General features: G+C 43.7%; 1 protein-coding gene across 1 annotated transcript in view; it reads right to left on the bottom strand.

The window, feature by feature from the left end:
- TPD52 (tumor protein D52) overlaps nucleotides 1-27,405 on the bottom strand; it is a 138,171-nt gene that overhangs the window by 102,982 nt on the left and 7,784 nt on the right. The window contains 4 exon segments of the mRNA XM_068396339.1: nucleotides 262-363; nucleotides 1,269-1,318; nucleotides 1,320-1,418; nucleotides 3,136-3,251. Of these exon segments, the coding sequence (XP_068252440.1) occupies nucleotides 262-363; nucleotides 1,269-1,318; nucleotides 1,320-1,418; nucleotides 3,136-3,251 (367 nt within the window).

Here is a 27,405-nt window from a genome sequence, read left to right on the forward strand (position 1 = left end):
AAATATGAGTAGCAGTGGAGGTAATAGCATACGTTGCTTCTCTTGCATATATAAAATACACACCACACAACTCTTCTGCATCAGTGAGGACATAGAAGCAGATTCTGCAGCAAGTCGCTCAGCCCTCCTAAGACAGATGCTGAGGGTTCTTGATAGGTTAACTTTTAGAAGTGCTAAGTATGTTAACAGCATGAATTTATTTTAGTGATCACCTGCTTAAATCAAAAGTGCAACTACTTGGGAAAAGCTAAAGAAACCTACCTGACATCTTCAAACTTCTTTGTTATTACTGAACCAACAGATGAAAAAGCAGCAGAAGCCTTCTGACCAGCCTGAGACAGGGTTTCTGATGTTTTCTTGTATCTGTGTTCAAACAAAATTAAGTCCATAGTTATTTTAATAGAAGACATAAGGAATCCTTTAGTGTATGTAAATTTGTATCAAACTCAGATGTATACTTCAACTTTGGGGTCAAATGGACAAGCTACTTCACAGATTATTTTGAGCCATTGCAGTCCCTTCTGGCTACAGCATCTCTGCCACCTCAGACTTCAGATCAGGTTCACCAACATGCACCTACTACCCCGCCCCCAGAACAGATTCTCTCTGCTATTGTAGGACTTCAAAAATAACCACCACACTCCAAACCCACAACTAACCACAACAAAACCAAAAACCCCCAAGAAAACAATACCATGTACACACACTGAAAAAGAACAGAGGTCTATTTTTTGTGCCAAGTGTCTAAAATCTTGTACCAAATCATTTTGTCAATAAACTTCACCATAAAAAGTTTAAGGTACATCCTGTTACATTCTGTGTAGTCATTAATTGCAGAAGGCAGTTCACTCTAGGCCTTAAGCTAACAGTTGTGTTTGGCAAGAACATTAACTGTGACTTTGCACTCTTCCTGCATGAGCTCAGTTTACAACAATTTTTTCAGGCTGGAAAAGAAGGGTATTCTGTTGGACTCAGGACACTCAGGACACATCTCAGTAATGGCATCTCAGGTCTGTCAGACAGAAAGTGTATTAGAATCACCCATATTATGGTACTTCATTCTTATTTTGCCTGAGATGACATGGCTAATAGTGGCCTTCTTGTAAGAAATCTATGAAGATTTATCCAGATAAGTTTTAGTGCAACTTAACTTTGTGTTATCTACACTCATCTCATTTCACAAGAACAGAGGGTTTCGACATCACACAAGAACTACATAGTTTTTTCACCCTCAGCAGCTGAGACAATCATCGTAAATTGGTACATACGCTGTGGTTGATGTAACATCTTGCCAGCTTTTGGTAATGTTCTGCCTTAGTTTCCTGTAATGAGTTAATTCCCAGCTTTCTCTTGATTTCTGCTAGATGCTTCTCTTTGGCAGCTAGCACTTGTGAGAGTGTCTGGATTTCTTCTTCCACCTGTGGCGGCAGAGTTGATGAGGGGTAAATTAACAAGCAATATACCCAGCCATTTAACTATGTATTTATTAAAACATCTACTAGGCATCAGTAATGGGAGGGCTAACGCATTTTTAACATTGGCTCACATTTGTTTCTAAATACTAAAAGGGAAATCATCGTAGTCTACAACAAGAGCTAGTTAGTGAGAAAGCCATCTACCTGCAGCTAGCTCTGTTACTGGAATATGCACAAGGAAGTTGGTAACTAAAAGACTGTATAGTTAGAAATCGTTACCTTTAGACAACATTAGCCTATGTGAAGCTTGAAGATTAGTCAAACCTGAGGCAATCGCCAAGCCTGTATTCTCATTCCACATCAGAAGAAATACCAATGTACGACCAGTATCAGGAAGCTCAGTGCATGTCTGATCCATACACAAGTTTTGTCTCCTTGCTTGAACAGAAAGGTTCTTTTGTGGCTTAAGCCAGCAACTGCAGGCTGGATCCAGCCACAGGAGTGCCTTCCCCAGAGCAGGAGTGGAAATGGTGGCAGACTGAGCAGTTAAAAAAAACAAAACAAAACAAACAAACAAACAAACAAAAAAACCCAAAAAACAAACAAACAAAAAAAAACACCAAAACCCCACAACAACAAAAACACAACACCTGTTCAGCAACTAGAAAACTGTACTGTTTGTATACTTCCTTCTTTACACAGATGGTCATTTAAGCCTCTCACAGAAGCAAGACCAGACCATGATCAGAGATGTCAAAACAGTTTTACAATGCCATTCTGTGGGCTGTATAGATGTGACAGAGGCACTAAGGCCATATGTACAAAGGTGAAGGCATACATCCAACCCTCCTTCCTCATGCAGACTGGACCACCCTACTTTAGAGTATCAGACTGCCCACTCATTGAAGCTCCTTTGAGGAAATACCAATATCTTCAATGCACCTTTGTTTTGGATACCTGTCCGAAGTCTAGCATGACTAACTCTAACAGGACCAGATTTCCCCCACCATCTTCAGCTGATTGGTTTCACATGAAATAATACTCAGGACTAACAAAACCAAGACTGCCTTAAATGTTCTTATTTCACATGACAACCTTAGGCTCAAGTTAGTGTCTTTCATTAGGGTTCTAAGGTCACATAGAGCTACAAAAGAAAAAAGACTGGTGACTCAATAAAGCTTGACTTTGGCAACTTTTGAAATGCATGTATCAGGCTTGAATATTTGACTGTCCTTCGAATGTTGCTACTTTAACTCGCTCTTAAAAAAATTTCTGCTATATGAACTATGGACAAGAATAGTTAGATATTAACAAAACAGCGTCTACACGGATATTACTGTGGGGCATCTTTCATGAAAACAACGGCTTTAGTTCCTCCACACCAGCAGAGAGAATACTTGGTTTTGGCTTCCAACTATGTTCTCTTTGACAGCTTATTTACCCACTTCTCACTTGACAAAGAAAAGGGCTAGGCATTTATGCATCTTAGTTTAAGATCTGTACACTCAGAACTTCTAGCTTAATTCCCCATAGCTAGAACTGGATGTTCTTTTCTCCTTGATGCCTTCCCTTTCCCTCCCCGCAGTACACAGGAGTGCTGTACTCGGCTTTAGATGCTCACTGAATAAATATGCAAAGCATTAACTGTATGTTCAAAGACAGCATTATCTCAGATTTTCATTCTCAAAACCAGTTTAAGAGCTATTTGCAAGAGATTTACCTTAGCAAGCTCTTTTCTTAGCTCATCCTGTTCTTCTTCAGAGAGTGTTTCTGCCATACCAACTGTAGCAGCAGCATCCTCTCCAACCTCAGGTATAGAGTCACTTCTCAGCAGCCCTTGAGGTGAATAAACCATTAAAAGTCAGATCATCATGTGTCTGCCAGATAGCAGCTAATGTTAACATACAGACCTTTTGTGCCAGTGCACAAAGAAAACTGATGAGAGGACACCAAAGTCACACTCCCCGAGTACTGCAGCATACAGGAAACCAGAGGCATTTTACTGGCTGTTTCATTCTATTAAGTTGTATTAAAGCTCAATATAATTGCAACTGCTGCTGTAATAGGAGACTGGAAACATACTGAGAACAACACATACCACTACTCTGATAGAAACCAAGGCGCAGAACGCTACGTCCCAACCAGCAGTTCCTATGCAACCTCTGCTCAGGAGTCCACATGCTCTCTGATCTCTCTTGCTCATGCGGCACAGAAATTCTGGAAGTGCTGGAGGTGCTCAAGACCAGTGCAGAGGCTCCCTCCCTCACTCCTCTCTGGATCAGATTTAAAAATGCCCATTCCCAGCATACTGGGAGCGGTCATGGTGACAAGCAAGCTCAGCAACAGCGGAGAAAAAGGTTGCACTGCAAGTACGAACTCCTCCCCTGTACCCTGCTCAACCTCTCTGTCCCTAGTAACTGAGACCACTGTGGCTAGAAAGTTGCAGACACTGTGGAACTATAAGTAAGCTGCTGTTTTATGCCTGGACATTATGACAGATCATAGAATCGTTTTGATTGGAAGGGACCTTTAAGATCATCGAGTCCAACCATTAACCTAACACTGCCAAGTCAACCACTAAACAATATCCCTAAGCACCACATCTACTTGTCTTTTAAATACCGCCAGGGATGGTGACTCCACCACTTCCCTGGGAAAAGATGAGAAGCCTAGAGAAGCAGCTTGGGAACAAAAGGCTGTCACTTCAGACAAAGCAGTGGAGTGCTGAGAAGGGACTGATGAGGGTGTGCATCCACTCACACTGCTGCCTCTTCCCCCTCCAAATCCAGTAACCAAAACTCTGCCAAACGCCTCTGTATGAATCCCAAACATCCCTATGGCCGTCCTCAACTTTTGCCTTCACAGCTTCAGCGAAAGAAAGGAGAAGGATATTATTTGTATTACTATGATGTGCTCACTTTAAAGATTTATTTATTCTTAGTCCTTAGTGCTTGCAGTAGTATCACTTTAAACACCTTTTAATGCAACAAACAGATTTTCCAGCAAAAGATTTCCCAGAGACTTACATTTGTCTTCCATACAAACATAATGTAGTTCCTACAATTTTCCCAATACACTATTTTCTGGCAGGAATCTAAGGCAGAAAAGAAGTTCAAGTCTAATTCCCAAACCAAAGCACAGAACAACAGTACCAAAAAAAAAAAAAATATTACAGCTCATGTCTCACAGTCACATAATTTTTATTTTATACATCAACATGTTTCCTTTTCTGAACATCAAATGGTTAAGAATGCCATACGTTTTTGTCAATTTGCTATTTATACTATTAATTACATATGCCTATACTGAAGGAAAACTAACAATTTAAACTGCATTTTCCCCTGACACTCTACGACTCCCAGTACGTTGGCCTCCAGCTCCTGACCGTGTTCCCATCTGCAGCCCCTTCAGGGACTACAGAGCTTTGCATTGTGGAAGCCATTTCAGAAAGTTTGCAAGTATCAAAGGCCACGCTGCCTCCAGAGCATTAGCACATTGAGCTGAAAGTCTGTTCAATCTGGTTATGGAGAGTCATCTGGATTATCTCACCAAAAATAGATCAAGTGAATCCAGCAGTAGGAAAACATGCTGGATTGTCTCCCGCGGCAATAGCTTCTCGTTTGGGAATGTACCTTCTCTTTGGAAAAGTGGTGTTTTAAGGGAGTTTGTGCTGCTTGTTGCCTACATTGAACTTAAGACACAATGCTAAGAAGCAAGGGAATTACCTCTCCTCCCCTTCCCATGTCTAGATCTCTTAGGAAGACAGGAAATCACTGCTACTCAAGAGTCCTCCACACCTCACCCTGTACATCTAACCATGCCTTCCTCTCCTTGCCTTCTGCCCCCCTCCCATTTATTACTTTTCCTTTAGCTCCATTTGAAGTATGCAAACACTTTCTCACCAGTCTTTATTCTGGCACCTCCCCTCCCATCCCCTGTTACTGTTCACCTCTGCTCACTTTGCTCCCATTGCAAGGACACAGGGCTCATCTGTGCAATGGGAAGGTCGTGCTAGGCAGCCTGACCAAGAAGCAGTTATCTACACAGATAACAACCCACAGACATCCACAATGGTGTGGCCACAACCCAAATACACCCCATAAACAAGGATGACAGACAATAAGATCCCGGCTTTGAGCAAGGATTCACATTCATTCAAAGTGAATGAAAAAGAAAAAAAGCCCAGCAAAGGTCAGTGCTTAAGGTGATGCATCCCCACCAGATACAGAGAACTGCTCCTCCGCTTTAGAAGAGGTGGGAGATGCAGTAACTGCTGAAGTGAAAGCTGACCCCTGTTCCCCAGAGGCCCCTAGCTCACCTAGTTCACAGCGGGGCTTCTTTTACTTCACACGGAGGTTCCCCAAGGGATGCATGTTTCTAAGATTTTAAAGAACGAGCTCACAAAAAAAAAAGTCAACACCTTTGTAACTTTGCCTTGCTTTGTCACACCTGAAGTCAGGCTAAGCTTTCTGTATTTTTAATTATGCTGGAAGATCACGTCTGGCAGGAAAGATGGTAAAACCAGACTAGAATATGGCGGTAGGCATGGCTGTAGGTGTTCTGTACAACAGGTTACCAGCTAGAAATTAGTAGTGGCATCCGTCTAGTGCTTAACCCTACAGCACACAACAGCTGCTTCCTCAGGGGTGTGCAAGTACATTAATTATCTGCAGACATAAGATTTACAGCAATCTAAACACTAAGTGGAACAGAGTAAAGGTTTTGGAGGGCATTTTTGTTAATCAGTGATATTTTCAGTTCTAAGGCAAGAGCAGATGGTAGTATGACTTCAGAGCTCTGGACAGTTTAAGTATTCAATTCTTACCCTCCCCTCCTCCCCCGAAAAAAGCTGAGTCCAACTATGCCAATTACCCCAATCTTGCAGAAGTTGCCCGTTTTCCCCTAATTTTTTTGTTCACTTCATTTTCCCTCAAACTGCCTTTCTACTGAGTTAAGAAATAAGGTAAAACTGGTAAATGCACAGGACATGAGATACTACCTACATGACACACCAAAGCTAATAAGCTACCAGAGCTAACAGCAGGTCAACTTCTACCTTCATGTACATATGCATTTCAGGCAAATCTTACAGATTCTTAATTTGGGAAGTTCTTTTTTACATATATTAATCACTAAACTTTCCACGTAGACATTTTTAAAAAGAAAGCGCAGGAAGTTACCAGACTTTGCCAGTGTAGGTGATCCGGTTGGAGAAAGGTTTATGCTAGGCGACAGGTAAAGATAATTTCTGTTCACTCCAGCATTGAAATCGAAGGGTGATTTGTAATCCTCATACAGATCCATGCCAGAAAATTCAGAGTGCACTGTCGCCCTCTTCTTCCACCGAAGCATTCATCTTTGCTTTCTGGGGTGACCCGGACAGCAGGATTCAGAAGCCCTTCATTTCTTCACATGACACTCACTGTACCTCCTCATAAAATTCAGCTCTCTTACACCTCTGTTAGATTTGATAGAGCCGTCTAGCAAGTGATTTCTTAGCCATCTTGTAGCTGCTGCTGTTTACATGGCACAAAGTTAAGTTCCTGTAAATTTATAACTGGGGCTGGACTTAAACAGACCGTTCCTTTAACAAACATTCACAGCGCACCGTTTGTGGCTTCTGGAAGAGACTGGGTCCTCTGCAGAACTGCATGAAGAATTTTCAATCATTCAAATAAAAAAAAAAAAACAGTCAGCTGACTGCAGCTACACCAGGATATCCTTAATCTTCTAGGACACAAAAGGATTACTAGCCGTAATCTATCCTATATACCATCTGTGTAGGACTTTTTCCTCTGATTAATGGAAAATTCTGTGTGTGTAACTATTTCTCCAGCTGCTTCCACCAGTGTAACAACCAGTAGTCAGAACCCAGTCTCTGCTGCCCAGGTATCACACTGTAGTGCAGGATCAGAACATGAGAAAGCAGCACTCATCTCTGAAGGCTATGCTATAAACACCACCTAGGTTTTTTATGAAAGTGTTGATGGGCATTACGATCTTTGCCCATGAGGCTAAACATATCTGGGTATGAAGGCTTTTGGTGGTTTTTTTTTTGTTTGTTTGTTGTTTTTTGGTTTTGGTTGGTTTGTTTGGTTTTTTTTAAATTATTGAAGTGCACTGCCCTATGTCCTTGCTGCTTCAGCCAGAGTTATCTGGAGCAGCCAGTTATGCCAGGAACCGGTAACACTGGAAGGCATGGTCCTGATGAAATGTATTTATGTTTTGACACGTATACCATGAAGAAAGATCAACTTACGTAAGCCACCTGACTTCATGCTGGGGGTTTAAGATTTAGCCCTGGGAAGCAGAAGTGCTTCTTACCTAAAAGAGGCACTCAGCACAGTTTTGTAGCGCTTCACTACATTTTTTTTTTTTCTTACAAGGTCAGCTGCTTTCACTGAAAAAACGAGCTTACTAGCAGTGTAGATCCCCTTGACAGCTGAGCAATGATTTCCTCCCAACCCCATACCTTCACCTGGGCTCTTCACTGCAGCCTGCACACAGAGCAGTGTAATCAAATGGAAGTCAATCTTTTCCTTTACCATAATAGCGACGTTTTAAGACGGTGCCAATCAGAGACATTACACCACCCTCTGCTCAAAGCCATAGAAGTGAAGGAGCCTTGCAGCATACCCAAGTCAAGCCTGGGCAATGTATTCCTTGGGGATACCAGAAGAAAGCATACCACTTCTGAAGTTCTAACTTCCCATTCCCACTGCAGTCAGCGGGTGCAGCAACAGACCTTCCAGCTAATTAAAGAGCTTTAGACTGCAGACCTACATTGGTTTCTGGTGCAGACTATTTGCAGGCTCAAACACTGAGTGTGCTAGAGCCTGAAACACAGGTCTCTGCTATTTTCTGAACCCACTGAAAAGAAGAAAATATAGTGCCTCTCTCCATTTCTGACACGTGGCTGCGGCATCTGCCAGAAATACTGCAAAATTCACCTGACGAAGGTCAAAGGTTTGGCCATAGACTCTAATTAAAGCATCCAGAGGCAGCAGAGAACAGTAACATGGCTACAGTAATAATATACTCTCTATTAACCAAACATAATAACATGAACAGCTACCGATTCTGCTTTGCTGCCTTCCCTCATGTAACTCAGCGGACGGTGACCGCCTTCTGTACAAAAGGCTCGGGCAGTACTTGTATTAGGCAAAATGACAAGATATCAGACGTGGCACACTGGAAGAGCTGGGCATTTTCTACCACCACTCTCCCCACACAGAAAGAGAGAGTGAAGGTGAGGCTACCACCCAGGACTTTTTCCCCAACCCCAGAGAACCCTTCAGTGTAACACTGGTCAATGTTAGCACACTACCAACAACTGAAAGTAGCTATTATAGGAAAAAGAAACCCTTAGGAAGATCTGTTCATCCCTGCTAACAAACAATCAGGAATACCATTTCCTGGCCAAGGGCATCTACTGGAGTCAACACTTGTATTCTTGTCATTTACAGGAGACTCCCTGCATTGGATTTTACCCCATATCATCCATTCAAAGAAATCTGGTACTCTTCCTGCATCTTTATTGTGTACAAGTTGGTTTTATGGTCCTGAAGACATCTGGATTGCCAGTCTAAGACTGCTGACCTGGCCTGTCACTGCTACAGACAGTAGTGTGTATAGGCCAAACTCTCCAACACATCTTCAGTGCAGTCAGAGGGACAAGTATACTGTTCTATTCCACCACTAGAACATACCTTTGGCTTACAGGGAAGGTTTGCAGTTACAAATCTGAGCCTCCATGTGAGAGGCTGAAATCTGCTTTTGCCCTGGCTTATGCATAGCCTGAGCATGAGCCTAGAAGTCACCCAAGACAATTCTCTAGCTTTTAGAAATATTACTGTCCCAAGACCATTGCCAAGAGAGGGGCCATGCAAGCACTCCTACTTCAAACTACCCTCTTCACTCAGATTAATCTGGCTGTACGGAGAAAGAACTACAGTCCACCCTTCGAAACCTGTTGTAGGACAACTCCTAGGCTACCCGTCATCCCTAACTCATCCACTTCAGGGAAAACAAGTACTCCCCTGCCAGCCATAACAGTCAGTTTACCTGCTTCTTCCCCAGTAGCTCCTCAGCACACCCAGGGATTCAGGCAGAGCAAGGCAGCACTCCCACCATGCTGCCTAAAGGCAGTCTGAAGAAGACAGGCCCTGCTAGCTGTTGGTGTGAAGCATTTGGAGGAGTTAATTTCTCTCCAAGGGACTTTCCAAATTAAAGTGATGGCCCCAAGGAAACAAAGCAGGATGGGGATGGCAGACAGCAGCCACACAGAACGGAAAATAAAGGTTTTGCTCTGCAGCATGAAGCTTTTTGACGAGTTTAGCAGCTCCTGGCAGTCTGAACATAGCTAGGCAACGGCAAGAATCAAGATTTCTCTACACTATGAAAACAGGCTCATTATGACGCCTTTCTAAACGGCCCTCCCATGACCAAAATATCCCCATGCGTGGCCTTCCTCCTCCTCATGGTAATTCAGAGCACATGCAGCTGGCTCAAGTCAGAACTGAGGCCATAGAACCATAACCTGCTAGATATACCTTGCCTTCCCAGTGCAAGACATACGTTTTAGAGCTGAAGCTTAAGTTTAGATTTCTGTTATCTGGCTTAGAGTAGTTATTGTGCATGCTCGAGTATCTTTGTTCTTTGCCTGCATAGCAAACTCAATTGTTACAGGTGTACCTTTGTTGTTACTGCAGGTATCAGCTGCAAGCCAGTGCCTTCTGAAGAGATCTTGAAGCCTAAGGACACACCTGCTCCAGAGACAAGTAGCAATGAGGTTTTGCTCACTATGCAAGAGATTAAAATTGAAGATTTTGCTGTTCCAGAATAAGTAGTAATTTGCCCTTAACAGCTCCGGATAACTAAGAGGTTGTTACTGAAGTCATCTGTGCCATTTTAGAAGCTGGTGTTTAAGAGACTAGCATGAAGGTAGATAACTTCTGTCAAGGATTCTTGAACCAATTACCGACAAGTTCAACTGAATGTCACAAAGTGGCTCAGGAAGGCTCGGCAAGCCTCAGCAAAGCGTTACCATCACAACTCCTGCCATTAATCAAGTTGTAATCTCCTCTGTTAAGGTCAGGAGAGTGTGCTTAAAGCTTTCCCTGGTAACTATTTAGCATCAACAGTCAGCACAGATTGTGCACATCATGAACCATACGGGAGGGAACTTCCTGCACAGCAAGAAAAGCTGTTAAGTTTGAGCAAACACTGTTAACCGGATATTTGCCTGCCTGGTCTCAGACATTGTTCTTTCTTCAGATAGCACCTGCTACCCAGGTCTGCAGCTTCCACCTTAGCCCAAGGCCCTAGCAGCAATTTAAGTAAGGCAATACAGTATTAAAGCACTTCTACCTTGTTGGTAGCTAAGCAAGGATAAGATGTTACGGTAGCCTTGCAGAGAAGCTCTTTTTCCCACATTTAGGTCTAGCAGAACAATAGTTTGTTTATACATTAAAAAGTTATATCCCTCTTTCCCTAAAGAAACCAAACCCAGATCAATTAAGACTGAATACAATCTCTGGGCTTTGAAGAAACTAAGCTACATATTCAGTAGTGTTTCATACAAAGAGTTAAATTCAAAATGGAAAGGCTACCACTAATGCCTCAGGATTGGAGGAATGCAGAGGCTACCCTAGGACAAGATCCAAACAATACTTTGGATAAAGCTACCTAAATAACCAATCCACAAGTTCTGTGCCTAATCAAATTAGAGTTCTGCTGCTACGTAGGCACCTTCACCATCTTGGACATCCTGCGTTCATGTGCTGTTTAAGCACAAGAGATGCCAAACTTGTGCACCACAGCCCATACTTTTGGCAAGCCTACCATGACTCCAGCACTTAATTCAGCAAGCAAAAGAGGATGGGGGAAGATCAAGGAAAGAGTTTGCTGCCAAAGAGTGGGAAGAGGCACTTGCTGTTTTGGGAGCATAGCAAAAAAGATTCAATCTCTTATTTCACGGTTGATTGTTCAGATTCAACTGCCTGCTCAGCCTATATCTAGTTGGAATTTGCACGTTCCCCTGTCTGCTAACAGGCAAGACTGACCAGAGGCCTTCCAGTAACTGCAGCTGGGGTAAAGACTTCCAGCTGGGTCTTCCCCTATCTTTCCCAGGTAGATCCCAGTCAGGCAGCAACAGTCAGGCTCCTCTCCCCACTCCAACTGAGTTTTATAGGGCATAAGCCATTTTAAGAGCTATAAAGCTAGTTAAGCACCTTAAGCCAATCTAGGTTCTGTAGCATCAATTTGATCTTTAAAGTCTTACCAGTTTACAGACGAGTAAAGCCTTTCAGCACCTGATCCAAGGCCTTAAAACTGCACTAAGAAAGATGCCGTGAAGCAATAGGACAGAAGCCCAAAAATTAAGCAAGCCTTAACTTAGTACACTCATGCTCCTATTTCCACATTGTGCTCTCTCCCCTCCCTTTAACAGCAGATATGTCTTTCAGCTCCCGAGATTTGTGCATGCCATGAATGGAGCTGCAGAACTATAGCAGTTGCTGCACAGTACGAGTACAGGCTTCTGCAGCCCTGCTAGTAATAGTGAGCAGACTGTGGCTTAAGTGTTTAAGCATTTGCTATCTTCTAGCAGTGTGTCGAACTCAACACCACCTTATTAATCTCATTACTTCAGTCTCGCCCCCACATGCTTTCTCTGGACTAGCTCTCCCTGATGCAACAGCATTGTCCAGAATAATTCTTTGTATAGAAATATCTTCTCCAGCATTTTCTTAAGACTAAATGCTGCCTTCACTTACTCAAATTAAATACCAACCACCAAACAAGACCCTCTTAGAATGATCAGTATTCTCCCAAGATATATCACCCTGCAACACAAACACTTCTGAGAGTTACAGTTAAGGATTACGGGGTTGCTAGTATTGCTCTTTTCTTAAACCAAAGTCTCAGCCCACAGCATTTCAGACAGCTGATGCACATCTTAGCGAAGGCAACAGTTCTCTTCCCTTCTCCTCCTAATCCAATTATAAAATCAGACTAACTCCCTGAGATCTTGTGAGGGAGTAGATCCACGCTCCAGCATATTTTGCCGCTAGACAAGCTGATACCACAGCAAGACTCTTAACCCGTTCGTATCAGACAGAAGCCTCTGTATTTGCATGGGTTCTCTGCTATCTTTTGAAGACACCTGCCCCAGCACTTAGAAGATTTTTGTTAGGCAGAAATCCCCGACTTACGGCAAAGTTTTGTGTCTCAAACAGTGGCCAAAGCAGTCACGTTTGTCAACTCCAGCAATAACAGGTGAAAAGCGTTTCCAACCTATGGGAAGAGTCCAGGCCAAAGGACACAGTAGCCAGCACCCCAGAACCAGTGATCACGTGGGGCACTGCATCGCCTTTGGAGAAGTCAGGCCAAACTCTACAAATACAGAGGAACATTTCCAAGTGAGATTAACAGAGTCAAAACACTGCCAGGCAGATTTTAGAGAAATATATTTCGTTACTGGACTTCAGCTGCTTATCCCAGTTATGCTGCCATTCTCTAGCAACTCCCATCCCTGGTAAGTGACTGAACCTGTCAAAAACACTGGAGAAATAGTGCTGAGCTGCAGCCAGTTGACAGTTGGAAAAGATCAGGAAGAAAAGGCTGTAGTGCAGAACAGGATTGTTTTAAACGAAGTTTTCGTATGTAACCTTGCAATCTAATTAAAAGCTTTACTTGAGTGAGTTCGACTGGAGCGACTCCTAGCCTCCCTCAGAAGGTAAGTCTGCTCTTTTGCACTCTTAAAGCAAACCTCTCTCTTTCAACACTGCACCCCAGAGCTTCCATTTCTGAAAAGCAGCTCCAGAAAAGCCCATCATTCCCACTCCACACTATCAGGTCCCACCATGAAAATGATACCGAAGTTTTAAGAACAAAGCAGATTTGATTATCTATTAGGCTGAATCACATACTGTGATATCTGAAAGGATAATCACCAAAAAAGCACCATCTGTCGTCTTAGCAGTACCTTAATAACACTAGCATACACTCTTCAATGCTTGAAGTACATACTAGCTCCCATCACATAATGGCCAAGTTTGTGCCTGTATTTGGTGTAGCACAGAATTTGCACCATTTACTATCAAGGACAGAAGTACAGAGTACAAAAGCACCTAAGCATCCAAGCAGAGCACAACTGGATGCAAGCAACGGGGCTTAGGGTAAGTACTTCACAAAATCCATCCTTGGAGATATTGAAAAGCCATCTGGACATGGTCCTGGGCAACTGGCTCTAGGTGGCCCTGGTTGAGCAGCAGGGTTGGACCAGATGACCTCCAGAGGTCCCTTCCCACCTCAACCATTCTGTGATTAAGACAATGGCTGTACAAAGTCACAGGCTGCTCACAGCCAGATCCTCCAAGGCCTGTAACCCTGGAGAGACTGTCCAGGAACACAAGGAGTCCTGGTGCCCTGCTCCAGGGGAGGCCTGTGTCCAGCCCTTCATCTTGTGAATTAGATCTGCAAATAACTACCTGCTAACAGAATAAAGTTCAATTTTCTCCCATACTTTCTAAACTGAGGTATGGACAGAGACTTCACAGGAGACCTGGCACTTCCACACATCTCCCCAGTATATGCGAGTATTATGACAGCTGACAAGCAAGGCAAGAGCATTTACAGCAGTAGAGACTATTTTTATTTCAGTTAGGGGTCTGCAGGAAAAAGGCATCTGACCAGTCCAGTTGGGCCAGATTCTAGGGAAAAATAAGTCCTATATTTGCATAAAAGGAACTGACTTACATTTTACTCACCAGATGAATAAGCGAGTAACTTCTTGGGCCCAACATGTGATTCCAGACCTTGAACACAGAAGCAGCTCTTGGCAAATATGTTTTAGAAAGGCACCCACTTCTCCCTGATCCCCCTTTCCCCTGGAGGGAAGCGAATGTATGCCTCTGCAGCAGGAAGAGTTCACTCTTGTATACAAAGAAAAGCTTGAAGCAGACAAATTAGCTACCAGTGTCACTATGCTAAAGCTACGTTATAGCAGGAGCCTCTCCTCCTCTTACCCTTTAATCTATCAATTAAACAGAGCCCAGGGAAACCAGGCTGAAGTTAAGTCTTTGAATTCACTTCTCAGACTCCTTGATTTATTCTTCACCCACTCCAGTGCAGCTTCCTTTATTCCTCCAGCAACTTTCCCTAGCACTTACACTCAGGTTCTCCTAGCAAAGCTCCTCAGTCCAGACAAAAGCTGGCACAAAAGCTTCCAAACACGTGTCAGTTCAGCTAGAGATGTTGGCTTGCCCTTCAAAAGCACTGGGAGAGTCACTTCTGTGCTCAGGACATAATAGTTTTTCGTACTGTCATACAAGTCACCCAGAAATAGTCAAAGCACAGTAATCTGCAGGTGGGCTCCCACAAAGGCTGCACACATAACACCAACCGGAGTGAAATTTGTTAGAAGCGCTGTGAAGTTTACCATCAGAAGACAACAAAGTATGGAAAGCTCCATCCTCTCAAAACAGCCTTCTCCTGGTGACATAATTCCACTCCAAACATCCCAAACACTAACGAAGGAAACAGCTAGCTGGCTGCGCTCTCCTATGATCCCATCCAATCTTCTAAACGCAGGCAGTGTTCAGATACCTTCATCCCTGGCAACCTCACTGCAGATTTGATGGGACTTAATGGAAGCATCATTTTGACTTCTGTTGTTACATACACACGCACTGCTCAGTGACAGCCTTCATATGGAAGCCTAGCAGCCAACCTTTTGCCAGGTTGTTTGGATACCTTCGGTTTTTTTTTTTTTCTGCCTAATCCCCTCATTGGGCTACCCTGCCCTCCTCTAGGCTCACAGCATCAGCTGGCTTAAAACAGATCCAAACAATACATCAGAAGTCAACTGAAGGTACTTGATACTAGCCTGGAGCTATTTCAGTAAGTTACAGAAGTGAACAAGAGCCCAGGCTTCTACCCTACCATTTTCATCCTCAAACCCAACTTCAGGCTTGTTGCAACTTGGGAGATAATTACGCCCCTCCAATAAGTGTGTATTAAAATGTGGAAATTAATTCAAAAACTTACAGCTGAATCTAGCCCTTATTGTACATACTCTTAGAAAACAGAGGTGGCCACACACAAGTTCCTGGGGCACCAGTTACTTTTAAGTGGTCTCTCCTGAGATGCACAAGCCTTCCTAATTTCTCAAGTCTCACAGCTCCTTGTAGTCACATCATGTTCTTGGAAACTGCAAAGCTGTAAAAACGTACATTTTTTTCCAGAACTTCCACACACAAGTTACTGGTTGCATGGTTAAGCTGCACTCCTGCTGTAGTCTGGCTCCTTACTCGTTATCCATGACAAAGATAAGCTTTTTGCTCAATAGTTCAAGATGATGATGGCAACCACCAGGTTAATACTCTCTTCCGTTCTCAAGCCTTGACTAACCAAGTTTAAGATTTAGACTGGTACTGTCAAACTGATACCAGACGGTTTAGCAACGGTTTAGCGAGAGTAGGCCTCAGAGTAGGCTCTAAAAGGCCTGCTCTGTGTTACCTTTACACAGAATCAACTTTCCTGTCAATAATTTTCCTTTCAGCTAGAATAAGAGAATAACAGTATGTTCTGGGGCAAGCTGCATGTTTTGTAGATAGAGTCTGCTTATGGGACTGATAACAGTGTTATAGTCGTCAATGATTCTTGCTTGCGCTTGGTCTTAGAAAATCCAAGGTCTCTGTTAAATTCCTTGCTAATTATAGAGAAGGGCCAAAGACAAACAGGACTGGGAAAAACAACTTTGTGATGTCTAAATGAACTTGATACACAAACTCTGGCGCCGGAGGAGAGATAAGTCCAGTGAGAACCAGAACAACAACTTCTCCTTGAGGCCACCTGCACTTGTCAACAAGAAGGCCTCAACCACGCTTGCGCAGAAGCACAATTATGGGGGGATTGCAACCACTAGAGACCCCTGGGGACTGCCCGAGACCCCATCCCCAGTTTGGTGCGCATGCGCAAAGACAATTGCATAATGTATTAGCATATGCATAAGTTTCTTGGAATGGGTGGGCTTTTCTTGGAATGACATGAATATTCATTTTTCTGTAATGTATATAACGAGTGTGCTTTTGTTCCTAGGTGTGCATGCTAGGAGGAGAGATCCCCCATGCACCCAGCGCTGCAATAAACCAATGTCGGCTTTCTAAACTATCATTTGGTTTAGAGAGTTTTCTTGGTTACTATTTTCCGGTAACAGAATTTGGCAACCCAGATGGGACAAGCTCTCCGGAGTCTCCACAGACCAGAGGAACTGTGAGGACTCCAGCGCGCACTGGAGTATTTTCGGGGAAGCCTCCGATTCCCTGGTCGGGTGAGTTTCCGAGACAGCTAATAGCTATCTGGGATATTAACGACATTGGTTGTGAGTATTGGTACCAGTATTTTAACTTGGCTGCTTACAAATAAGTCGTATCTGAATTAAGTACACGTTGTTAAGCTATTGGTATCAGTGTGCACAATTGTGATAATCCATACGTTATTACTGGGACACCCGGAGTCCGGATTTTGGTTGAATATTGATTTTGTATATTTGTATATATTCATATATTCATTGCTGTTTAGTGAAACTGCTTTTGACTTTCAGCTTGCAAGTGTCTCTCCGTGTTCTCTGTTCCTTCCCCTTCCGGGGGGGTGGCGAACGGCGTTTGCCATTTGCTGTCTGCCACCGGTTTAATAGTCAGTCTGGATTTGAAATGTGACAAATTTATTTGTAATTGTGGTACTTGTGTAACTTTGTTCAGGTATTTGTGTTAATTTTGAAACTTTGTAAAATGGGAAACAGACAGTCTACCGCAGGGGGGATTCTTAAGGGCTCTCCCTTGGGATGTATATTAAGACACTGGAAAAAGTTTGGGGGTGATCCCCTTACTCGTAAAAAGTTAGTAGAATATTGTAATCACTGGCGGCCTTTGTATATCCTAGATGATGAGGAGAAATGGCCTGAGAACAGGAGTATAAGCTACAACACAATACTGCAATTAATGTTGTTCTGTAGACGAGAGAGAAAGTGGGATGAGATGCCGTATGTGAATTTGTTCTTTGCATTACGGGATGATTATGATGTGCGTAAGGAATGTGGTTTGATTGTAAGCAAAGGTGAGGTCCTGGGGTTAGAGGCAGGGAAAAAGAAAGTGCCTAAGCGTTGTTGTTCAGCATGCAGCATCGGCAGGCGGTGCAACAAGAATAAGGAGAAAAGAGAGGAGGAGGAGAATATGGAGGATGTTCAAATGTTAGCTGGACCGAGAACGGACAGAAGGGATAATGGACAGAGTGATTCAGATAGTACCGATGGTGAAGCAGGTTTCAGTCCGGTGGCAGGCAGGACTAGGCAGAGAAATGCTAATATACAAGCCCCTCTCAGACAAGCAGTGGGACCCGAGGGGCCAGTTTGGGTAAAAGTGCCGTTTTCTGTATCGGATTTAAAATCCTGGAGGGAGATGGCAGGGGTATATAGGGAGGACCCTGAACGGGTAGCGAAGGTTATGGAAACTATAATTGAAAATCATGATCCCGACTGGAAAGATTTGCAAATTATCTTGAATAACTTCGTGATTTTCGAGGAAAAACTACTTATTTTGGCCAAGGCCAGAGAGGAGGCTGAACGAGTACATGTTAAAGCTGCACAAGCAGGACGCATAGATGAACGTTTTCCTCCAAATAACCCTAATTGGGATCCCAGCGTTCCTGCTCAGAGGTTGTTATTGACCGAATACCAACGATTGATTTTGCATGGTGTTCGGAATGCTATTCCAAAGTCAAAGAATTGGTCTAAATTGTATCAGGTCGTTCAGGGAAAGAATGAGGATCCCTCCTCTTTCCTTGAAAGACTAACGGAGGCTGCAAGAAAATACACCGATATGAATCCAGAAAATGATGTAGATGCTGTCTCGTTAATACACATTTTTATGGGACAATCTAGTGCAGACATAAAACGGAAATTGCAGAAAATAGAGGGGGCAGATGCCCGCTCGCTGGACAAAATGTTAGAGAATGCCTGGAAAGTGTATAACAATAGAGAAAAGGTAGAAGAAAGAAAGAAAAAAGAGATGTTTAAAAACAACCAGCAACTGGCAGCAGCTATAGCCCAGGAAACTGGTAGGGTCAGAGAACGGAACTATCAGGGGGGGCCAAAGGGAAGAAAATCTTCTGATGAAGTACCAGGGGCTGGAAAGCAATTAGAAAAAAATCAGTGTGCTTTCTGCAAGCAGAAAGGGCACTGGAAAAGGGAGTGTCCGCAATTAGGTCGGCGAGGCCTTGGGGAAATGCCAAGGAAAGCTGCTAACATGATGACTTTAGATTCAGATTGAGGAGGACCGGGGGAAGAATCGAAACCCTCCCCAACAGAACCCCTGGTTATAGTAAGGTTGGAAAATGAGAAAGTAAAATTTTTAGTAGACATGGGAACTACCTATTCAGTATTAAATACATGCAAGGGTAATTTGAGTGATCAAAGCATGCCAATTATTGGTGCCACAGGGCAGAAAGAAGATCGGCCATTTTTCCAGCCTTTAAAATTTGGAACTGGGAAAAGGGTGTTAACCCATCAATTTCTCTACATACCAGATTGCCCCATGCCGCTGTTAGGATGAGATATGCTAAGTAAATTGAATGCACAGATTACTTTTACAAAAGGAAAAATCCAAAACCATATCCCTGAAAGTAAAGCTTTGGATGCCCAAGTTTTTATATTACAGAAGGAAGCCGAGTTACAGAAGATAGCAGAAGATGCTGTGACACCTCTCGTATGGGCTTCAGGAACACCGGGACGATCCCGAGCGGCAGGACCGGTAACCATCCAGTCAAAACCAGATGCCAGACCGGTAAGATGAAAGCAATTGAAACAAGAGCTTAGAGCATTTCTCGGGATGGCTGGATGGTATTGCCTGTGGATAATGAATTTTGGACTCATTGCCAAACCCTTATATGAAGCTGTACAGGGGAAAGGAAACCTCCTTGTTTGCACTCAGAGGTGCATTTGCAAAACTAAAACAGACTTTAATGAGTGCTCCAGCTCTGGGCCTCCTGAACTTAGAAAAACCATTTGAACTATTTGTACATGAAAGACTGCATATTGCCCTAGGAGTGCTGTCACAGAAACTAGGATCATGGAAAAGACCTGTGGGATACCTTTTAAAACAACGAGACAATGTCAGTAAGGGATGGCCAGCATGCCTCCAAGCAGTGGCAGCTACAGTACTACAGACCCAAGAGGCTCGAAAATTGACGCTCAGGCAAAAGCTAACTGTGTTTGTGCCCCATGCAGTTACAACTGTTCTACAACAAAAAGGAGGACACCGGCTGTCACCGAGCCGGATGCTGAAATATCAAGCCGTCCTTCTGGAACAAGATGATGTGGAGCTGAAAGTAACCAGCATCCTGAATCCAGCAACCTTTCTAACTACAGATCCTGGTAGGAAAAAATTAACACATGACTGTTTGCAGGCGATGGAAGAAACATACGCCAGCAGAGACCTTTATCAGGAGCAACAAAGAGAAGAAACAATCCAGAAGACTATTGGCAAATAGACTTTTCCGAATTACTGCAGCAAAATGGGTATCAGTTTCTTTTAGTAATGATAGATACTTTCACAGGCTGGCTAGAAGCTTTCCCTTGTCGCACCAACAAGGCAAGGGAAGTAGCAAAAATATTACTTAAGCAAATAATACTGAGATTTGGGACACCTATAGGACTATCTTCAGATAGGGACCCACACTTCATAGCAGAGGCGGTTCAAAATTTAGCTGAAATGTTAGGGGTAAAATGGGACCTCCATACCCCATGGAGACCTCAATCAAGTGCAAAAGTAGAAAAAACAAACGAATCAAGGCTTAAATAAACTGATGAGTAAAAATTTGCCAAGTGGCTCAGATAAAATGGCCAGGTGCTTTACCCTTAGCTTTGCTACGAATCCTAAAACTAAAGAAAAGGTTAGTCCTTTTGAAATCATTTATGGTAAATCCTATCAAGTGACAGAAACAGGAGTTGATCCTGAGATCATGGGGAAACATTATCTGAAAGAATATGTTATCTCTCTAGGAAAGGTTTTGTCCTCTCTCCACAGGTACATTACTGTGAGTGCACCATTATCCCTGGACATGCCTGTGCATCAATACCAACCTGGAGACTGGGTGTACCTGAGGACGTGGTCAGATGAACCGCTAAAAGAGAAGTGGAAAGGACCTTTCCAGATTTTGCTCACCACCTACACAGCTGTCAAGCTCGAAGGAGTCACTCCATGGATACATCACAGCAGGATCAAACCACCCTCATCACCAGAATGGACTGTAAAACAAGAGGGACCTTTACATTTAAGATTGACTCCAGGATCACAAGGTTCTGGGTTATCTCGCAGTGATGTCAGGAAATGCAGAAATTGATACAGATGGAGAGGCCAATACAGACATAGATGAGAACTTAATTCTAACTTTGATACAAGGGTTTGGTAGAATGCCCAATCTTACTAGTGTTACAGTCTGTATCCCAATTCCTCACTTGGCTAGGTAGCCTATCCCCTGGGGTATCATACCAATTAATTCATCCTTATTGGAAGCACGTGATAACATCACAAAAGCCTTTAAACAGGCTAACGCTTCCTATTATTTAGGCAGAATAAGTGTAGATAAATGTAGTGATGTTTTGCACGACACTATTCACTGGAGATCAGGAGATAACAGGACAGTATTCGGGAGGGGTGCCAAGGGACAGTGTCCCAGAGGATGACAACCCTTAAACGCTCAGTTTTTGCAAACTGCATTACCAGCCTCCAGCGGACAAGCTGCAGGATTGTTGAGACTCTGTGTTACTGATAACATGATACCTAATGTGACCACTGTTCCGGAATATACTAAGCTTAGAAGGAAACTCAAAACTTGGACCACATCTCTGGGAGGGTATTGGAAATATACAGGCAAGAGAGATTGGTGCTTTAATTGGAGCATGAAACCCAATTATAACATCAGGAGAGCTAACTGGAGGTGCCTCAATGTACAACTTGAATGGGGATTTCAAAGTTTTCTATTACCAGGACTAATGGCTTTAGAAAATTGGATGTTAATAGAAAGATTTGACTCGGCAAGTAGAATCTTTATCAAGAGACACTCAAAAGGGATTCCAAATTGTTAATAAACAGATCCAAGCCAATACTAAAATGACTCTGCAAAATAGACTGGCCTTAGACTTACTATTAGTCAAAGAACAAGGAGTGTGTGGATATTTAAAGTTAGACAAAGAACACTGCTGCATCCACATCCCAAACATCACTGATAATCTGCAAGAGCAATTGGACAAAATGAAGAGAGTAGCAGAAGACAGAAGAGCAATCAGGGATGCAGCAGAAAATAGTTGGCTCAACAAAATCCTGCAAGAATTAGGTGGATTGTCTCTAAAAGGGTGGTTAGCCACATTGTTAGAGGGAATACTTTATGTAGTTGTGATTATAGTTATCATAGGGATCTGCGTGGGTTGTGTTAAGAGAATCACTGAGAAAAGAATATGGAAGTAGTGAGATAATAAATCTAACTGCTTCCAAAGGGGGGAATTGATACCAGACAGTTTAGCAACAGTTTAGCGAGAGTAGGCCTCAGAGTAGGCTCTAAAAGGCCTGTTCTGTGTTACCTTTACACAGAATCAACTTTCCTGTCAGTAATTTTCCTTTCAGCTAGAATAAGAGAATAACAGTATGTTCTGGGGCAAGCTGCATGTTTTGTAGATAGAGTCTGCTTATGGGACTGATAACAGTGTTATAGTCGTCAATGATTCTTGCTTGCGCTTGGTCTTAGAAAATCCAAGGTCTCTGTTAAATTCCTTGCTAATTATAGAGAAGGGCCAAAGACAAACAGGACTGGGAAAAACAACTTTGTGATGTCTAAATGAACTTGATACACAAACTCTGGCGCCGGAGGAGAGATAAGTCCAGTGAGAACCAGAACAACATCTTCTCCTTGAGGCCACCTGCACTTGTCAACAAGAAGGCCTCAACCACGCTTGCGCAGAAGTACAATTATGGGGGGATTGCAACCACTAGAGACCCCCGGGGACCGCTTGAGACCCCATCCCCAGTTTGGTGCGCATGCGCAAAGACAATTACCGAATGTATTAGCATATGCATAAGTTTCTTGGAATGGGTGGGCTTTTCTTGGAATTACATTAATATTCATTTTTCTGTAATGTATATAATGAGTGTGCTTTTGTTCCTAGGTGTGCATGCTAGGAGGAGAGATCCCCCATGCACCCAGCGCTGCAATAAACCAATGTCGGCTTTCTAAACTATCATTTGGTTTAGAGTTTTCTTGGTTACTATTTTCCAGTAACAAAACAAGTGTAATTGTAATTTTTCATTCTGCATTGCCAGATAAAAACTGGATCAGTATATCAAAGAGGGGAAAGTCCAAGCACTAACTCGCATACTGCTTGTTCCCAGTTGCCAATCCCCAGGCGTGCACTTTAGCTAGGGAGCTGTGATAAGGCATTATCATTAAGGAGCCATCACACCTCTCAGAAATGCTGCTGCCACCACCTTGCATGAAGGGGAAACAAGACCTCTCCAGGGACATTGCCTTGGAACAGGCAGACTACAGAAGTTCAGTTATTTTACTTAATGCTTGCTTTGTCCTTGACTTATCAGTTCTCCCTTCCAAAGAGCTTTAAAAGTCTTCTCAGCTCCTCTTGATGACACACAGAGGTCTTCCTTTAACTTCTGTATCCCTCTTCCCATTCCATATTTTCACTCTCTCAAAAGATGCTTTTTGAATAGAAAAGTACTTTTCGCTGGGGATGGAAGTACGTTTCTGTGATTCACCAAGCTTAAGTTTGCTCTTGAACTGTAAATAAGAAACAGAAGCATATTAAAAACTTCGCATACCAGTGTGCTAGAATGGAATTAAAGATGGCTGTAAATTTATTCCAGTAAAGCTCTCCCTTTTGCAGTTTACTCCAAAAACACTCCCTCGCCACCACAGTACGCACTCAACTGGTTGCTCTGCAGGTTCCACTGACACTCGAGTTGCTTTCCTTCTTATACAATCTCCAAAAATCTTTCATGCCAAAAAACCTGCTCAGTGACAGGCACGCAAGCCACCCGAAAAGCATTCAGCTTCAGAGCATCAATTTGACCAGTTTTCACTTACTACTGTTTAAAAATATGCAGAAACTAATTCTCCCTGTTCACTGCTGCTGTTGTCAACCATAGCACTCATGTTCATCTGCAATCCACACCAAAAGCAGGCTGCCCAAAATACTCTTTAAGGGTGGCATAACTTTCCCAATTAAAGATTCAGGCAATGTCTGTGATTCCTCATAGACTTGTTTGGTTGGAAGGGACCTTAAAGGTCATCTAGTCCAACCCCTTTGCAATGAGCAAGGGCATCTTCAACTACATCAGGTTGCTCAGAGCCCTGTCCAACCTGACCTTGAAGGTTTCCAGGGATGGGGCATCCGCCACCTCTCTGGGCAACCTGTTCCAGTGTTTCACCACCCTCATCGTAAAAAATTTCTTATATCTACTCTGAATCTACCCTCCTTTACTTTAAAACCATTATCCCCTGTCCTATCGCTACAGGCCCTACTAAAAAGTCTGTCCCCATCTTTCTTATAAGCCCCCTTTAAGTATTGAAAGGCTGCAATAAGGTCTTCCTGGACCCATCTCTTCTCCAGGCTGAACAACCCCAGCTCTCTCAGCCTGTCTTCATAGGAGAGGTGCTCCAGCCCTCTGATCACCTTTGTGGCCCTCCTCTGGACTCGCTCCAACAGGTCCATGTCTTTCTTGTGCTGAGGACTCCAGAGCTGGACGCAGTACTCTAGGTGGGGTCTCACAAGAGCAGAGCAGAGGGGCAGAATCACCTCCCTCGACCTGCTGGCCACGCTGCTTTTGATGCAGCCCAGGATACAATTGGCCTTCTGGGCTGCAAGTGCACATTGCCAGCTCATGTCCAGCTTTTCATCCACCAGTACCCCCAAGTCCTTCTCTTCAGGGCTGCTCTCAATCCCTTCATCCCCCAGCCTATACTGCTACCAGGGGTTGCCCTGACCCAGAATAATTTGCAGGAACAAATTATACACTTAATAGTGTGAGCAACTTGCTGCTCAGCAGCTGGTGTTTTAAGCAATGCATCCAGAAAGGTGCATTAGGCAAAACACTCACCTACCGTCCTAGCCACGCTCTCACAGCGCCAAGTGCCTTTCCTGGAAGACGGCTGGACTGTTAAAACCAAGTCTTCACAACCACGATTCGTGGGGAAACGTACTGAACAAGTACCCCCATACACACTCCAGCAAAGCCATGAAACTCTTGCTTCTTGCAGGAGCTCTGTACTGTCTAACCAACCTCACCAGCAGGCAGTTCGTGTGGCACTGCACAGGGCGGCAGTGTCCTGCAGCATATGCAGCATCTCTCTGGCAGTTGTTACAGTTGTTACATGCCTGGTGTGCTTCTGTTTTTTTCCTCCCTTGATGGGAAACACAACTAAACAAGTTTATATTGAACAGCAGCACTAGTTGCTGGAGCGAGTAATAAAAGATGCACTTGCAGTAGACGTATTTCTCTGCAAATTAACTGTTGGAGACAATGCAGTCCAAAACTGAATTATGCCCCCAACATTAAATACTCAGAGATTCCTCCAGAAAAGAAAAAACTTAGTTGACTATTTAAAGATTAACATGAAGGGCAGGAAAGCAGGACTTGTTTGCATCTGGACATCAAGATCTTACTCAAAAAGGAGACATTCAGCCACTGCATTTTACTGTTCCAGATAAGTTTTCTACTACCTGCTTAGTGTCCACACTCGTTCTGCTAGACTGAGTAAAGTGCTAACATATTCTAGCAAGGCACTGAACCCAGAGAGGACCATTATTTAGACTGATCTGCAGTCCTGGCAGAGCATCAAAATCAGTCTACAAAGCTCAAATAGCAGTTCACAAGATACAGACAAGTCTCACTGCTGTACCTCAGCATTTGCCAGAAGTGCGTTAAGAAATGCAAGTGTATGTCACAAAAGGGTAGTATTTAAGACTGATTCCTAGAAACCATTATTTAAATGGTAGCAGCAACTGTTTATTCCTTCCTCGGAGTCTTCAGATGAGGAGGTTTACAGTGGATGTCCAGAATACACCTTTACTGTAGTTAAGGATTGATTTATTGGAGGAAAAAAACAGTAAAGCTTTAAAGTCTCCCTTTCCTTCCAAATTACTTCCCTTAAATCATACAACAGAGGTAGCCAGCTAGAAGCCGCAGCAGAGTTCTTAGCAGTTAAGCTACATAAATTAAGTCAACTTTTATGGAGCACGGGATCCCCCCAAACACACATCCTTAACTTGGATGTGGGGGGTGTGTCCCCAGTCCAAGCTTTGGGCTGAGGTCCCCACGCACCCTGGAGCAGGAGTTGGTGAGGAAGATAGTGTGCAGGGGTCCAAACACGGCCTGAGACCTGGGAGAAGTAGGGAGCCTGACCCGTGCTGTGCTCACTCTTGCTCAGCAAGAAGATCAGGGATGAGTAACTGCTTGTCAGGCAGCAGCACAACCCCAGCTTGCCATTTCAGACACATCACCTGGTCTTCTTCAGATGTCCAGACAGTTACCTCTTTGGGATACTCTGCACTAACTTCTGCTCCCTGCTCCTTCAGGTGACTCCAGAAGTGGTGACGGACACACAGCAATGCTCTGGATACAGCGGGTGGACGCATCCAGTATGCATCCCCTGCTCAAGGGCTCATATGCTGACTACTCAGGGTACTATAGCTCTGTGGCACCTGAAGAGTCTGCCTAGGCAGGGGACACAAACAGCTGTCACAACCCAGAGGACAAGAAGGTAAAACAAATACCTGCCAGGCAGGCACCAGAACGGTCCTGGGAGAAGAGAAAGACAAGAACTCACTGCAGGTCTGTCCTTTTACTCAAGATCAAATCCTCTCTAAAAAAATGTTTTGGAGCACAACGCTGTAAGGGGCTTTTCGAGGAGATGAAACACACAGCGTGAATGGTGCTTTTAAGAGCTCATGGCTCCAAGCAAAGCACGTTGCAGTAAAACGGCCTGTTTTCCTTCTGCCAGGACAGTGACATCTGGCAACAGGAAAGTCAATATTTAAATAAGGCTCCTCCCCACCCCTGTGCACTATGCTGGTACTACTCCCGATGCGCCTCATCCCTGAACGCAAGTCAGCGGCTCAGCAAGCCTCTTCAGGGACCGCCTTAGCACAGAGTTGAGTGGTGCTATGGAAACAGCGTGCAGCAGCGTGTGATCTGCTCAGGCGGACTGAAGCCTGTCTATGTTCAGGCATAAAACTGAGCTTTGCAAACAGGAATCAAAGCGCACAGAAGAGTCAGCAGGTTAGTTAAGAACAGCGATTGATTTGGGGACTTCTGCTCTGCCGTCAGCCTGCTTCCCGAGACTCCTCAGATGTAGGCAAAACACTTTTGAGCTGTAGCAAAGGGATTTGCTTTTTACAGAGCAATACAGCAACTAGAGAGCAAGACACACTCCAGCCAGCGTGAGCTGTGCCCATTTCATACCCCTGACCTTTCTTTTGGGTTGGAAGTACTGGTTCCTACTTAAAGTTCCTTCTTTAAAGAAGCTTATAGGCAAGTCCTTGTACAGTTCCACTCGTGAGAGCCTGTGTGAGGAAAATCAGGGTACATATCAGGACCCTAGACTACTCTGCAGAGACTCCAGGGGACCAGAAGATGCAAGTTTAGAGAAATGGCCTTCTTCGAAGGCAGCCCTTCCTGCCAGCGGCTGCAGATGTCCACTATTATACGGGTATCCCCAGGGACTGGACTGCTGTAGAGCTCTGCAATGAAGGTCAGACAGCAATGACTAGAGTGGAAGCATCAGGGGGATTTCTTTTAAATTCTGCTATTGTGATCAAGTTAATCAAGACTTTCTAATGCCATGATGTGATATATGTTTAGGCAGCGAACAGCTGAAGAGAGAGGGATGAGTAGGATTGCTTTTTGCTCATCTTAGGTCTCCTGCT

This window comes from Nyctibius grandis, chromosome 3 (genome assembly GCF_013368605.1).
Source record: "Nyctibius grandis isolate bNycGra1 chromosome 3, bNycGra1.pri, whole genome shotgun sequence".
NCBI classification, from domain to species: domain Eukaryota; kingdom Metazoa; phylum Chordata; class Aves; order Nyctibiiformes; family Nyctibiidae; genus Nyctibius; species Nyctibius grandis.